Source organism: Impatiens glandulifera, chromosome 2 (assembly GCF_907164915.1).
Source record: "Impatiens glandulifera chromosome 2, dImpGla2.1, whole genome shotgun sequence".
Taxonomy (NCBI): domain Eukaryota; kingdom Viridiplantae; phylum Streptophyta; class Magnoliopsida; order Ericales; family Balsaminaceae; genus Impatiens; species Impatiens glandulifera.
Window position 1 is genome coordinate 55,766,180 of NC_061863.1, and position 16,799 is coordinate 55,782,978.

At 29.6% G+C, this 16,799-nt stretch overlaps 2 protein-coding genes across 2 annotated transcripts; both read left to right on the plus strand.

Moving 5' to 3' along the window:
* The first annotated feature begins 1,219 nt into the window (after window positions 1-1,219).
* On the plus strand, window positions 1,220-2,977 carry LOC124925473 (7-deoxyloganetin glucosyltransferase-like). Its single transcript, XM_047465480.1, has 3 exons — window positions 1,220-1,775; window positions 1,882-2,200; window positions 2,298-2,977. The coding sequence occupies exons 1-3, from the start codon at window positions 1,232-1,234 to the stop codon at window positions 2,917-2,919; spliced, it is 1,485 nt and encodes a 494-aa protein (XP_047321436.1). The 5' UTR covers window positions 1,220-1,231; the 3' UTR covers window positions 2,920-2,977.
* A 10,611-nt stretch (window positions 2,978-13,588) lies between these two features.
* On the plus strand, window positions 13,589-15,181 carry LOC124925475 (7-deoxyloganetin glucosyltransferase-like). Its single transcript, XM_047465483.1, has 3 exons — window positions 13,589-14,068; window positions 14,100-14,418; window positions 14,501-15,181. The coding sequence occupies exons 1-3, from the start codon at window positions 13,600-13,602 to the stop codon at window positions 15,120-15,122; spliced, it is 1,410 nt and encodes a 469-aa protein (XP_047321439.1). The 5' UTR covers window positions 13,589-13,599; the 3' UTR covers window positions 15,123-15,181.
* The last annotated feature ends 1,618 nt before the right edge of the window (window positions 15,182-16,799 follow it).

Consider the following 16,799-nt stretch of genomic DNA (forward strand, 5'->3'; position numbering starts at 1 on the left):
ATTAACTACTTTAGTTTTTTTAACCTTTTTTTTATAAATCACCAATAATAAATAATAATAATTCATTATTCAATATAAATTTATATCTTTAATATTTTTTACTCAAAATAATTTGAATTTTTTATTAACTTAATTTAAAATACTAATAGATTAGTTAAATTAAAAAATAATTTAATTTAAAATACATTATATGATTTGATTGATTTTTATTAATATATAATTTTAAATTTTAATTAAAAAATATAAACAAAATTAATTGATAAATAAATATAAAAAAAAAATAACATCACTTTCTAGTAAAAATATCTGATATATAAATATAATGTTTAATAGGATATTTACATCTCTAGATATATTTATATTATTATAATAAATTTATATAATTAATCATCTCAATCAATATATATAATTAGTTAATAATTAAATAAACTATATGAAAAAATGAAAAAAGATAAAGAAAAAGTAAAAAATGAATAAATTAAATTGAAAATTATAAACTTAGACTACTTTAAGATGGAGGTATATATATTTTTTTAATATATACCCAATTAAAGTATATTCAATCAAATTATTTAAAAAAAAAAAAATTTGTCCAAAAACTCACTCCAGCTCTGGAGTTTGACGTTTCCAAACAGATCAGCTGTTGAAATGACCTACCACTATATTGAAATGAAAAGTATATTTTTAGTATGATAAAATATAAAACTTTTTTTGTGAATTTATTTTAATTTTTTTAATTAGATTGTAAATTATATTATAGTCTTTATTTTTATTTTTATCAAAAGTATTACATAATTTGTACTATTTCAATAAATAAACTTACATGTACTAACCTAAATTATGTCATGTTAGTATAAATATAATAGTTTATTTATTTATTTTGATAGTTAAATGTTATGTTATTTTAAGGTTTTAACCATTTACCTATATCACTAATTTTACAATAAAATAAACTAAACAAAGTTATTTGTATTAATTTTAACATTATATATATATATTTTTTAAAAAGTGTCTAAAAAGATAAAATTTCATAGATCCGAACCATAACAAATATTAAGGGTCTAGCCTATAATAGTATAATTAAGTAAAGTTGGAAAATATAAAATACTTCAAAGTACCATTTAAGTACACAAACATCAAATATATTAACTTCTGACTGCCCTGCCTAACTGCCTAAGTTCAAGCTTATAAATAAGAAAGACAATTACAATCTAAACAAAGAAAAAAGAAAATGAGTTTAGATCAAGTGAAAAACTGGCATAACAATGGTGAAATCTTATCTAAGAAAGCTCCTCATGCGGTGGTGATACCATACCCAGCTCAAGGCCATATTAAGGGCATGCTAAAGATGGCTAAGCTCCTACACCACAAGGGTTTTCACGTCACCTTCGTCAACACCGAGTTCAACCACCGCCGTTACCTCAAGTCCCGAGGTCCCCACGCCATGGACGGAGCCCCCGGTTTCCGGTTCGAGACCATTCCAGATGGACTCCCTCCTTCTAATGAGGACGCCACTCAGGATGTGCCCGCACTCTGCCAGGCCATTCGTACGGTTTTCCTTTCTCCGTTCATGGATCTCATCCGAAGGATCAACCGAGAAGGGTTGAACCCTCCGGTAACGTGTATACTCTCCGACGGGGTCATGCCCTTCGCTATTGATGCGGCGGAACAACTAGAGATCCCGGTGGTGACTTACTATACTTTTGGGGCTTGTGGTTTCTTAGGATGGGATCAATATCGTCCCCTTATGGATAGAGGACTTACACCGCTTAAAGGTAATATATAGTTAATTATATTAAGAATACCATATTTATCAATTAACTTACTATAACACATTTGTTACAAATTTAATTAGTTTGAGCTAAACAAATATTTATGTAGACGAGAGTGAGCTGACTGAGGAGTATTTAAACACTAAAGTGGATTGGCTACCCGGATTTGACAACCTTCGAATCCGTGACCTACCCGGGTTCTTCCAAACAACCGATCCGAACCACCCAATCTTCCACTTAGTCATGGAAGCAGCCGAAGCAGTCCCTCGAGCATCCGCGCTAGGCATCGAAACCTACGACTCCCTCGAGCCTAAAATTCTCAACCACCTCTCCGCCAAATTCCCAAAGGTTTTCGCCGTGGGTCCTCTCCAATTACTCCTTAACCGAATCTCGTCCACTTTAAATTCGCCTTTTCTAGACTCTGTCGGGTACGGATTAAACCTGACTGTTTTTTTTTTATATGTTTTTTTTTTTTGTATAGAAAGATAAAATTTAATGATTTATCATTATCTTTAACAACAAAAGGTATAACCTTTGGGTGGAGGCCCCGGAATGCATAAAGTGGCTGGATTCAAAGGGAGACAAAACGGTGGTATATGTGAACTTCGGTAGCATCACTCCCCTGACTCCGCAACAATTTATCGAATTCGCATGTGGTTTGGCCAACAGCAAGCAGCATTTCCTCTGGATCATCAGGCCCGATATGATTATGGGGGAATCCTCTGTTCTTCCTCCAGAGTTCTTAGAGGAGACGAAAGGGAGATCTATGATCGCGGGCTGGTGCGATCAGGATAAGGTTCTCAACCATCCTGCGGTGGGAGGATTCCTGACCCACAGCGGATGGAATTCGACGATCGAGAGCTTGTCGGCGGGTGTGCCGATGATTTGCTGGCCTTTCTTCGCGGATCAACAGACGAATTGTAGGCATGCTTGTGAGGAGTGGAAGGTGGCTCTAGAGATTGATAATGATGTGAAGAGAGTTGAAGTGGAGAAGCTTGTGAAAGATTTAATGGAGGGGGAGAAGGGGAAGGAGATGAGAGGTAATGCTTTGGTGTGGAAGAAGCTGGCAGATGCGGCCACAACTGAAAATGGATCATCATTTGTTAATCTTGACAAGCTCATAAGTGTCTTATTGTCCCAAGTCTAGCTTTTACTTTCATATAAATAAATAAATATATAACTAAGGTATGTGGTTTGAGCTTTGAGCAGTCCTTGTAATTGTTTAATTTGTTTAATCCCATGAATTGAATTCTTCACTTTTCAAATAAAGACTAGAAGAACAAATTAAGAGATATGAAAAACCTTGAAGATTTGATATAATAAATAACACGCATGAAGTGAAATTGAATTAATTTATTGATTAGAGGTGTCTTCATCCACAAACAAGATCGTGAAATTTCAAATCTGATGAGATTAATTTGATCAACAATTGAATAATTAGTTTATTGCATAATGCAACCCAACATAATTGTTTAAATAAACCGATTAAACCGAACTGATTATCAAAATTAAATCGGCCAAACCGAATTTATTAAGGTTTCCTCCTTGCCAAACCATTCACAATTGTTCAGTATATCGGTTCAAAGGCACTAAAACTGCTCAAACCGACTAAATACATAAAAGTTAATATTTAAATAAGACATATACAAAAATTGAACAATAAACCGACAATTATGAGTAATGTATTATAATTATTAAGTTATTACACACTTTTAAACTAATAAAAATAGGATATCGTGAACTTAAAAACTTCTTAGTAGAATATCAAAATTGTTGACTCGTTTTTAATGTAATATTTAGTAAAAAAAATTAATATATACATTTTTGTTTTGAAAGTATACTATAGTAATTAATGAATTATGTCACTAGATCATATTTTTAATATTTGTATTTGTGTATATAATGAGAACATGTATAAGTAGTTATATATAATCTATATTAACAAAAAAAAATTATTTGATCAAACCGATTAAAACAACATCAACGATTTGAATATTTATTTCGCCAAACTGAACCTTAAGACACCAGTCTAACAAAAGGAAAAAAGGATTACTGTTTTCTTCAGTTTTCTTCAGTCGCTAATGAATTCAAGGAAAATATAATTTCAATAACATGTATCAAAAGAGTCTAGAAAAATAGCGACAACAAGTTATGATTAGCGACGTGTGTCTAATCATTTCCGTCGATAATCTTGATCATTACCGACGTATTTTTTGTCGTTGATTTTTGCACGGAGAGATATTTAGTACAATGCGACGAATAATTCAAACGCAGGTAACAATAAGGTCACATGCCAAAGTGCCTAATTTGAGGCCATTTCATGTAAAGATATTTATGTACATTAATTTTTACAGATATTTGTGACCCTTTCTTTGGCTGAATGATTTTTAACGATAGCAAGATAATTGACTTTAAAGCTCGATTGTCCAAAATCAACCATCATTAATTAAAATATTACTGAAAAAAATAATTACGAACATCCGAAAATCACTTGTAAAATAAATCGAATTGAATAATTCAAATCTCATAAATGCATGTGTCTCGAATCTCAGTGAGATAAAAGTCCATGTAAATTTGATTAGAATTCCGTTTTGACTAAATTTATTGTAAGAACATTATAATCAAAGATTCCATCAAAGTCTTATTTCATTGTTTGGTGACCATAATAATCGATGCAATGTCTCACTTGCCTATCAAATTGACGTTTTCTACTATTTATATTTTTAAGATTTTTTATTGTTTTTAAAACCCTCTAAATCCATGCTAAACTTTACACGTGTCTTTTTAAGTGTCTTAGTCTAAACTTGTAACTATTAAAAGTTTATTGACGTTTGTACTATTCAAAATTATATATTTAACCTCTTTTAAAATTAACTTATTGTTATTATTTTATCTTTCAACTTAAATAAACAAATATCTATTCTCTCTCCTTTCTTTATTGTTATTATTTTATGTTCTTATCGCAAACAAACAAATAAATTCTCTTCTCTACTTCATGTAATATCTTTTATATCTTATTAATAATTTAAATTCAATTTAATATATATTAAAATTTATTAATAATATATTTATATTTTATATTTATACTACAATCATAGTTTAATTTATTATAAATAAAAACAAATGTTTAAGCTACATGGTTATAATTCTTTATAATTCACTAAAAATATTTAAAAAATTGACACATTAATTTTTAAATATAAAATTATTTTTTATTAGTCAATTTTTAATTTACTATTTTTTTATTAAATAGTTTTCAGTTATATAAAGTATTTAAATTTATAATTATATATAAATTATAGATATTAATATATACTAGCATGAATCCCGTGCATTTGCACGGATGAGAATATATATAAAATATTATTTATTTATAAATATTTTAGATAAAATTAAATTTATTTTAAACTTAAGATTAACTTATATTTTATCCGTTCGACACTCACTTAACCCCTCAATTGACCATCATTTTGTGACCTCACACTTTCAAATGCTCGTCAAACCAACCATAAATTCCAACCTCACACTCGACAAACTACCCACCACCCGACCTCCATCTTGTGACCTCACACATTCAAATGCTCACCACACCAACCTTTAATTCCGACTTCACATTCGACAAACAACCCACCACCCGAACTCTATCTCGTGACCTCAAACTTTCAAATGCTCACCAAACCAACCACTAATTCCGACCTCACACTTTCAGATGCCCAAACCAACCACTAATTCCGACCTCACACTTTCAGATGCTTATCATTTGTTTAAAAGTTGCGCCACCATATATTATAGTCAATAATACATCGTTGAAAATATAAATTTGCATGTTTTGGGATTCGAAAGTTGGTCTTCCACATGAAATGTGAATACTTAAACCGCTAGATTACTTATGATTGTTGAAATAATTTTATTATTTTGTGTATGCATATATATTTTGTATTTAATATTTATTAACAATTAGTTAACCACAACCCGACCTCCATCTCGTGATCTCACACTTTTAAATGCTCGTCAAACCAACCAATAATTCTGACTTCACACTCGACAAATCACCCACCACCCGACCTTCATCTTGTGACCTCACACTTTCAAATACTCGTCAACCCAACCACTAATTCCGACATCATACTCGACAAACCACCCACCACCCAATAATTCCGACTTCACACTCGACAAACCACCCACCACCCAATAATTCCGACTTCACACTCGATAAACCATCCACCACCCGACCTTCATCTTGTGACCTCACACTTTCAAATGCTCGCCAACCCAACCACTAATTCTGACATCACACTCGACAAATCACCCACCACCAAATAATTCCGACTTCACACTCGACAAACCACCCACCACCCAATAATTATGCTTCACACTCGACAAACCACCCACCACCCGACCTTCATCTTGTGACCTCACACTTTCAAATGCTCGTCAACCCAACCACTAATTCCGACATCACACTCAAAAAACCACCCACCACCCAATAATTCCGACTTCACACTCAACAAACCATCCACCACCCGACCTTCATCTTGTGACCTCACACTTTCAAATGCTCGCCAACCCAACCACTAATTCCGACATCACCCACCACCCGACATTCATCTTGTGACCTCACACTTTCAAATGCTCGCCAATCCAACCACTAATTCTAACATCACACTTGACAAACCACCCACCACCCGACTTCTATCTCGTGACCTCACACTTTCAAATTCTCTTCAAACCAACCATTAATTCCAACCTCACACTCGACAAACCACTCACCACCCGACCTCCATCTCGTGACCTTACACTTTCAAATGCTTGCCAAACCAACCACTAATTCCGACCTCACACTCGACAAACCACCCACCACCCGACCTCCATTTCGTGACCTCACAATTTCAAATGCTCGTCATACCAACCACTAATTCTGATATCATACTCGACAAACCACTGACCACCCAACCTCCATCTCGTGACCTCAAACATTTAAATGTTCGTCAAACCAACCACTAACTCCAACATCACACTTTCATATGCCTATGATTTGTTTAAAATTTTGCATGTTCTGGGATTCGAACCCTGATCTTTTGCATGAAATATGAACACTTAAACCGCTAGACCACTTATGATTGTTGAAATAAATTTATTATTTTGTGTATGCATATATATTTTGTATTTAATATTTATTACCAATTAGTTAATTTTTATATTAACATAAAAATTATTTATATTATTATATATATGATGAGTGAAAAAATGTATGATAAAAGATAAAATGTATTTATATAAAATTAATGATGAAAACTAATATAATATATATATATATATATATATATATATATATATATATATATATATATATATATATATATATATATATATATATATATATATATATATATGGTAACCAATAAATATAAAATTATGAAGGTAGGTGCATTTATAAAAATATAAAAAAAATTGTTTATATTTATATATAAATAAATATAAAAATTATGAAATTAGATTCATTTATAACCAATTTTTTTTATATCTTGAATTAATATTAATATAGATAATGTTTTAGATAATATCTGATAATGAAATATATAATATATATTATAATAGAAAAACAAAATTTAATTAAGAAATGAAGTGGAAGAGAGATGAGAGAGAAAATATTTAATGATATAGATTATATATGGATTAATGTGGTGCTTGTTGACTTTATAGATTATTATATATATATATATTGTTATTATTAAATATAAAAATAAATATGTTATATAATATTATATATTTTAATATAACATTATTGATAAAAAAAACATTTTATATTATTAATGAAAAAAATATAAATATTTATATAATAAGAGAGAGTAAAAAATATTTAATAATTAAATTAAGGGAGAAAAATATATATATATTAAATATATATATATATATATATATATATATATATATATATATATATATATATATATATATATATATATATTAGGAGAGAGAAAATAATTAAGATAAATAATTATTAGCCATGAGAAATTATGAAATAAAGAGAAGGAGAGAGGAGAGATAAAATATTTGATAATGTGGATTATATATCTAATGATGATGGATTAATGTGGTGCATGTTGACTTTAAACATTATTATATATATTGTTATTATTAAATATAAAAATAAATATGTTATGTAATATTATATATTTTAATATAAAATTATTGATAAAAAAATATTTTATATTATTAATGCGAAAAAATATAAATATTTATATGGTAAGAGAGAGTAAAAAATACTCAATAATTAAATTAAGGGAGAGAAATATATATATATATATTAGGAAAAAAATATATATATATTATGAAAGAAATATATATATATATATATATATATATATAATTATTTGGAGAGAGAAAATAATTAAGATAAATAATTATTAGGAAAGAGAAATTACCTTATTTATTAATGATGGGGAAGAGAGCGTGTGTTACACCTCCAACATTTTAAATTAAGCATTATTAGATATATATAGATAACTAATTAATATACGGGAAGAATGTCAATTTTACCATCGAACTATAACGGAATATTCACGTATATCACTGAACTAATTTTTGTTCGTTCATATTATTGTACTTGAGTTTAATGTTCATCTATATCACTACTAGACAAAAACATCCAAATCTGTTAAGTTTTTCCGTTAAATGATGACACGTGTGATTGACATGTCATTTTTTTTAAAATTAATATATATTATGTATTTATTTTTATTCACTATTTTAAATAATAAAACTTAATTTACATTTTCAAAGATATTAATCAAATAAATTTTACATTTTGAGAAGTATTACCAATAATTCATTTTTTTAATTAATATATTTTCACCATTTATTTTTGTTAACATTTTTAAATTAATAAAAATAAATGTTAAAAATATATTAATAAAAAAAGTGAATTATTATTATTGTCTCTCAAAATGTCTATATTGTTTGGTTAATGTCTCTAAAAATATAAAAGTTTTATTTTTTAAAAATTATGAATAAAAATAAAAATAAAAAATAATATATATTAATTTAAAAAGAATGACATGTCAATCAAATGTGTCATCATTTAACGGAAAACTTAACGGACTTGGATGTTTTTGTTAACCAGTGATATAGATGAATATTAAGTTTAACTACAGTGGTATGAACGAACAAAAATTAGTTCAGTAATATACGTGAATATTCCGTTATAGTTCGATGATAAAATTGACATTCTTTCCATTAATATATATACCTAACTTATACCATATATTTAAATTTATGACATAATATACTATATAATTTGGATATATATATATATATATTAATAACTATAATATATATATATAATTATAAATTTAAATAATTTATATAATTGAAAATAAATAAATTAAAAGTTAACTAATAAAATAAGTTTAAATTTAATAATTAATATTTATTGTATCAATTTTATTGATTTTTAAGGGAATGCGGTCAAAAGTTTTATTTAACTACAACGAGTGTAATACCTGAAGCGAGATATAGAGCAACAACGAGGGGATAAGAGAGGTATGAGGATAGTTTAACTGCCAAATGTAGCTCGAAACTAGAATAGACCGGAAGGAAGGGTAAATACATCTAGGTGGATCTACCAGGAAAGATGATAATAAGAGTATCGGGTCCTCCATATCTATATCGATCTAGGAGCTGGCTAGCAAGTTCGGGCTATTCATAAGAACCTGCACTTACTAAAAGGAGTTTGTCAATAATTATTTCGTCTTTTTCGTTTAGGAATTCTTCCTTTTTAGGAGAACCTTTATTCTAAGTCGAGATTGAGAATTGAAAAAAGAAATATTTTTTTAAATCCATGGGGATTGATTTCATCGAATTTCTTTTCAATTGTCTTGAAATGTCTTAGCCCAAATGCAAGTCGTTGGTGATCTTCCTTTCACTTCGTAAGTTGGTCAGCTGCCTTCCACGAGCTTTTCTTTGAGAATCTCATCTTGGATGAAAGTGTTGCTAGTCAAGATACAAGAGAAAGAAATAGTAAAGATAACAAAAGAGAAGAAAATGTGGGAACCACAGACAGTCAGCGCCCGAAGAAAGGTCGGTAAGAGCTATCCTAATATAGATCTCTGGGATAGCCTTAACAATAGCACCTGGCGTTGCCGCCTCTAAAGCAGCTGACTTTCCTTTCTAACTCGATTCAACAAATTCAAACTCAATCGCTCTTGAAGGATTTACATTAATACCGAATGGAAGCAAACACGAGAGAAGCAAAGCGCTTTTCCCATCCTGTGGGCGGGGCTGAGCCGTATGATGCAGAAGTCTCACGTACGGTTCCCTGAGAAGGGAGTTGCTACCTACTAGAGCTTTGACCAACCACCACCGGTCAATTACCTACTAGAGCTTTGACCAACCACCGCCGGTCAATTCTGTTATGGTCGAAAAGGAAGATACTTGTTAAGTAAAGGACAAAAAAAAAAAAAAAAAAAAAAAAAAAAAAAAAAAAAAAAAAAAAAGAAAAGGAAGGGAGAAAGAGAGTTACTCGAAAACCTAAACTAGCTTGCCAACAAAGACCATATATGTTTAATATAAAAGATAAAATATTAACATAATTAATAAATATTAAATAACTCAATACTAAGACAAGTTATTTAACTTTATTTAAATAATTCAAATTCAAATATTATTTGTTTTTTTAAAAGTAAGGCCCCTAAATTAATGACCCTGAGCTTCATTAAAACTTTATTTTAATGAAAATAGTGACATTTAGTTTTGAGAAGGGACATAAAAGGAAATTAGGGAATTTTCAACCAATCATCATTCCCTCACTACTCCAACTTATCATGTGGTACCTTAGAGTAGTGATCACTTATTAGTAATGTTGCTTATTTTTTTCTTTCTTTTTTGATTTGTCTTTTATATTTATATTTTTATCTTTTTTTCTTCTTCTATGATTTGTCTTTCATGTTTTTATTTTTATCATATTATTAAGAGTTATAGTTAAGATTATTTGAATAATTAATTTTTATATCTAAGTTATTTATTAGTTAATCAAATTAATTAATTTATTAATACAAATATTATTTATTTATATTTTAAAATTAATATTATTTTTATTAAATATTAATGTTTTTATAAATTTTATTTTACGTGAGTCATATTTTAAAAAAAAACTAATAACATATCATTTTATTAATTAAAATATTATATATATATATATATATTAAAATTAATTTTTCATTAAATATTAATATGATTTCTCATTGGACTACTCTATCTTGACCTTAGCTCGGTCTGGTCTTCCCGGAGCCTATGATTAGTCCATCCAGATGCGTGCTTGACCCTTTTAATTATTTTTTTCTTTTTAAATAAATATTGTTTCTAAAATAATTATTTATTAGTATTTTTTTAATATCGTACAATTATTTCATATATGAATTTTAAAAATTAATTTATTACCTCCAGATAATTTTAAATAAATTAGGGGAGTAATTTTAAATGTCTACAATTATAAACATATTTTTATATTTTAATAATTAATATTATTATTATTATTTTAAAATAATTATATAATTTTAAAATATATATTCTTAAATAAAATAATTATAATAAAATAATAACTTTTTTAAAAAAAAGAAAAAGTTATAAAGATATTTAAATAAAAAATAAATAAATAATTAACTATGTTAATTTTTATAGTTGAAGAATGATGTACCGATTTCATAATAAAGTAAAAAAATTCATTGTTGTATTGTAAGCAAAATAAATAAGTCTAATTACCTCTATTTCATATTATTAGATTCACGGATTCTCCAGATGATTTCTGACATTGTTGTAATCAAAATTATAAGAATTAAATAATATTTTTTAACCTTCCACACCCATTGTGTAATCATCGTTTAAGTATCCTTCATTAATTAATTTAATAATATTAAAATATAAAATCACAACTATTTTTCAAATATTGATTAACGTTAATTTTGATAAATATATTGAAAAAAAATTAAAAAAATAAATAAATAGAGTTGGCTAACACAATTTATTGCGCTCCTCATAAGAGTACACAACTTAAATGATTACTGCCAAACACAATTTATTGCGCTCCTCATAAGATTGTGATTATTGCCTAATATGATTGTGAAGGTGTGATATCCGCCAAAAACAACCGACTGTGTTTATTCTTCATTTATTTCTTAACAGACTAGGTATATAGAATAAATTGCAGAAGCATAGTCGCGTTAAAATGCAAATATGCAATCATGGAACATATTGTACATTCGCAATTTGTAGAAGGTTTTCAGAGTTTGAGAACTATTCTTGCAGTTCATAAATAAATGCTTATGGATAAGTTCTTGGACATTTTGATGTACCTTTGAAGGTTATATAAAATAAGGTTAAGCCACCCATAAGGAGGTCTAATATATAAAATATATTTTGAATATTTATATATACACTTTTAATATATTCAATTTATATATATGTAATATAATATAATTAGGTATTGATGTTATATCCACATTCAACATGGCAAGTCCAAGCTTCCTCCCATGTGATATATTCCCTTGGGCCTTTAGAGTTTATTTATTTATTTTTTTAAACAAATATCCCATATTGGCCATTTATATAAATTATAGTTTATTGTTTTAATTTATAAATACATAAATAAATAAAATACTCTGTGGGCCTAAAAATATAGATATTAATAAGAGCTTTCAGTTAATTTAAAAAAAAAAATTGAGCTGCCCTTTGGATGAGTTTTCCCTGTCGGGCTTAACTCAGGCGTCATTATAAGTATAGATTAAAAAAAAAGTTATTAATGTTCTTAAAAGCTAGTATATCTATAGTTTAATTTTGTTTTATAGATTATTTTGACAATTAAGCTTTATATTATTAGAAAGTTGAAAACAAACCAATTCTAATTCTTTGGGCCAACTAGCTAGACAAACCAACTTTTGGATAAAATTTTTAAATTTGAGAGTTAAAAGAAATGTTAGCCATTATAAACTCGTAAAATCGATTTAAATTCTCCTGAAATTTTAAAAGTTTAATTTGTAAAAATATTATTTATATATATAATTAAGTATTTTATAACTCACTAATTTTAAATTTTTATATATTTAAATATAATATTAATTAAATAATAATAAAAAATAAATAAAACTAAAAAAATTATATTGATAAAATTAATTACATTAATTAATTTATTTGAATAAATAATAACCTTTTTATTTTACGATATAATTTTATTTTTAATGTAAAATAATATAAAATCGTAATTATTTATAAATTCGTAAAACCCGTAATTTTTTTTTATAAATTTAAAATCGTAAATATTTATTTATTTAAGAATTTAAATAGTCTAAAATCGTAAAATCATAAGACACTATTTTAAAGTCATACCATACTCAATAATATATACCATTTTACAATCTTATAAATAAGAAAGGTCCTGCCTAACTGAAAATTTGAGAAAATGGCCCTCAAAAGGCCTTAAACGAGGAAAGTGCAGCGCTTACAAAAAAAAAAAACGCTGGTGACCCTTTTTACTGTTTTTGGACGATTTTGCCTATGTTGGAGGAATTTTTTTTTTTCGTCTCGCGATTGCGTGACGCAAATAAGACATTTTCTTCAAAAAAAAATAAAAAAAAAAAAAAATAATAAAAAAAATTAATTTTTTGAAAGCATTTTCGTCCCCAAAAAAAATAAAAATAAATAAAAGTGTGACCAGTGGGCACTTTCCACATTTAAGGCCTTAAAGGGCCATTTCTTCAATTTCCCTTGCCTAATTGCCTAAGTGCAAGCTTATAAATAAGAAAGGTCTTTACAATCTAAAAAAGAAAAAGAGAAAATGAGTTTAAATGAAGTGAAAAACAGGCCTAAGAAAGCTCCTCATGCAGTGGTGATACCATACCCAGCTCAAGGCCATATTAAGGGTATGTTAAAGATGGCCAAGCTCCTACACCACAAGGGCTTCCACGTCACCTTCGTCAACACCGAGTTCAACCACCGCCGCTATCTCAAGTCCCGAGGCCCCCGCGCCATGGACGGAGTCCCCAGTTTCCGGTTCGAGACCATTCCAGATGGACTCTCGCCTTCTAATGTGGACGCCACTCAGGATTTGCTGGCACTCAGCCAGGCCATTCGAACGGTTTTCCTTCCTCCGTTCATGGATCTCATCCGAAGGATCAACCGAGACGGATTGTGCCCTCCGGTAACGTGTATACTCTCCGACGGGATCATGCCGTTCGCTATTGATGCGGCGGAGCAACTAGGGATCCCGGTGGTGATGCCGTTCGCTATTGTTACAAATTTAATTAGTTTGAGCTAAACAAATAAATTTTGATGCAGACGAGAGTGAGCTGACTGAGGAGTATTTAAACACTAAAGTGGATTGGTTACCCGGATTCGACAACCTTCTAATCCGTGACCTACCCGCCTTCTTCCAAACAACCGATCCGAACCACCCAATCTTTCACTTAGCCATGGAAGCAGCCGAAGCAGTCCCCCGAGCATCCGCGCTGGGCATTGAAACCTACGAATCCCTCGAGCCTAAAATTCTCAATCACCTCTCCGCCAAATTCCCAAAGGTTTTCGCCGTGGGTCCTCTCCAATTACTCCTCAACCGAATCTCGTCCACTTCAAACTCGCCTTATCTAGACTCGGTCGGGTACGATTTAAGACTTTTTGTTTTGTTTTTTGTATAGATAGATAAAAGTTAATGATTGATCATTGTCTTTAACAACAAAAAGGTATAACATGTGGGTGGAGGCGCCAGAATGCCTAAAGTGGCTGGATTCCATGTGTGACAAAACGGTGGTATTTGTGAACTTCGGTAGCATCACTCCCGTGACTCCGCAACAATTTATTGAATTCGCGTGGGGTTTGGCCAACAGCAAGCAGCATTTCCTGTGGATCATCAGGCCCGATATGGTTATAGGGGAATCCTCTGTTCTTCCTCCGGAGTTCTTAGAAGAGACGAAAGGGAGATCTATGATCGCAGGCTGGTGCGATCAGGATGAGGTTCTAAACCACCCGGCAGTGGGAGGATTCTTAACACACAGTGGGTGGAATTCGACCATTGAGAGCTTGTCAGCCGGTGTGCCGATGATTTGCTGGCCTTTCTTTGCGGACCAACAGACAAATTGTAGACATGCTTGTGAGGAATGGAAGGTGGCTCTACAGATTGATAATAATGTGAAGAGATTTGAAGTAGAGAAGCTTGTGAATGATTTAATGGAGGGGGAGAAAGGGAAGGAGATGAGAAGTAATGCTTCGGTGTGGAAGAAGCTGGCAGAGGCAGCCACAACTGAAGATGGGTCATCATCCATTAATCTCGACAAGCTCATAAGTGTCTTACTGTCCCATGTCTAGCTTTTACTTTTATATAAATAAATAAGGTGTGTGGTTTGAGATCGGTGTAATTTATTTAATCCCATAATTGAATTTATTGTTCAATTCTTCATTTTACAAATAAAACCTTGAAGAACAAAAATAAAGGGATATGAAAAACCTCGAAGATTTGATAATAAAATGCATGACGTGAAGTTGAATTAGTTTATTGATGAGAGAGGTGTGTTCATCTACAAACAAGATCATGAAGATTTAAAATCTGAAGAGAATAATTGATCAATAATTGAATTGGTTTTTGCATTTGGTGGGCTCTTTATCAACACGGACCTAGAAAAAAAAAACATGAATCAGGTGGTTGACAATTCAAAAAGTAAAAATAAATTATTCCAAAAGTACTTAAAAGGAGAATAGGGAACATGTTTTCTTTCCTGTGACTATTGAGAATATTGAAATTTCATCAAATCATAGGAGAAATAGCGACGATTAGAGAGCCAACGATTTACGTCGCTAGATATGAAATAGCGACGATTAGCGAAACCAATAGTTCCATTGCTAATTTGAGAAATAACGACGTAAATTCCGTCGCTGTTTTTATAGGTATTTATTTGAGGTTCAATAGCGACAAATAATAAAATGTCACTAATTAAAGTCTCTGTTTGTCTATTTTATACTTAATGATGGATTTAGCGACGGTTATATAATATATTAAGGTTACATGAATTTTTGCAGGGCGTCAAAGGTCATAGAGAAAACTGTCTTTAAGTATCTTCTGCAAATGACCAAACGACATTGTCATTAAATAAAATATTACTATTGAATCTTATTGATTTTAAATAACTAGGTCAAACATAATAAATCGAAATATAGTTGTGTTTTTAATTTTCATTTATTTTTTTGTTGGAAGACTGTCTTGTTTCTTATATATATGAATCCTTCGTATGTAAGATGGTGTTGTGTTTCTTATTTTTTAGTTATAATATAATTGGTTGGATCATTTTATCTATTGGAGATCTATTGTTATTGTTTTCTTTAATTGGTATTTAATGTTGTATGGAAGGAGGGGTGAGTTTTTTCTTATGAAAGTTTTATTTGTTTAGGACTTGAATTGATGTAAACACTACGGAAAAAACCAAAAGAACTTGCACGATTTATGAGGGTTAGCATTAATTATTATCATTTAAATTAGTATTTGAAGATTTATATGGGATTAGCAAGAAGAGATTCAACAAAGATGCCTGCTGAAATGTCTTCCAAGTATTTGATGAAATGTCTCTTTGCTTATTGTAATTCCATCTTATTAATATTTGCAGTAGTTGTAGAGACACTGTTAAATCCTTCTCGAGTTCTTACTTAGCCGCAATCAATCATGTTCCTCTACCAGATCGAACTTGATAACCGGTAAGTTCTCTTTCTACATGCATCTTTATTATATTCATTCATCAATATATATATATATTATATATATATGTTTAGTTTGTTGATGATCATTCAGACACATTCAAAGTTAATTAAGGCTTCAGGTTAATTAGTTGTTTTCAACTATTATATAGATTAATTATACATTATTTGAATGAATGTTAATTAACCAAACCAAATTGGTAAAAACCTTCTTTTGATAAGAGACAGTTTGTGGCATACATGAAGAAGTTTGTCAAAGTGTTGATAACAAAGTTGGATGCTGCTAAGACAGAGGTATTC

Excerpts from the sequence above, each read along its gene's own strand:
- LOC124925475 (XM_047465483.1), top strand. The coding sequence starts at position 13,600 with ATGAGTTTAAATGAAGTGAAAAACAGGCCTAAGAAAGCTCCTCATGCA. Across the intron at positions 14,069-14,099 it reads TATTGTTACAAATTTAATTA|ACGAGAGTGAGCTGACTGAG; the intron begins GTTTGAGCTAAA and ends ATTTTGATGCAG. Across the intron at positions 14,419-14,500 it reads CCTTATCTAGACTCGGTCGG|GTATAACATGTGGGTGGAGG; the intron begins GTACGATTTAAG and ends AACAACAAAAAG.
- LOC124925473 (XM_047465480.1), top strand. The coding sequence starts at position 1,232 with ATGAGTTTAGATCAAGTGAAAAACTGGCATAACAATGGTGAAATCTTA. Across the intron at positions 1,776-1,881 it reads AGGACTTACACCGCTTAAAG|ACGAGAGTGAGCTGACTGAG; the intron begins GTAATATATAGT and ends ATATTTATGTAG. Across the intron at positions 2,201-2,297 it reads CCTTTTCTAGACTCTGTCGG|GTATAACCTTTGGGTGGAGG; the intron begins GTACGGATTAAA and ends TAACAACAAAAG.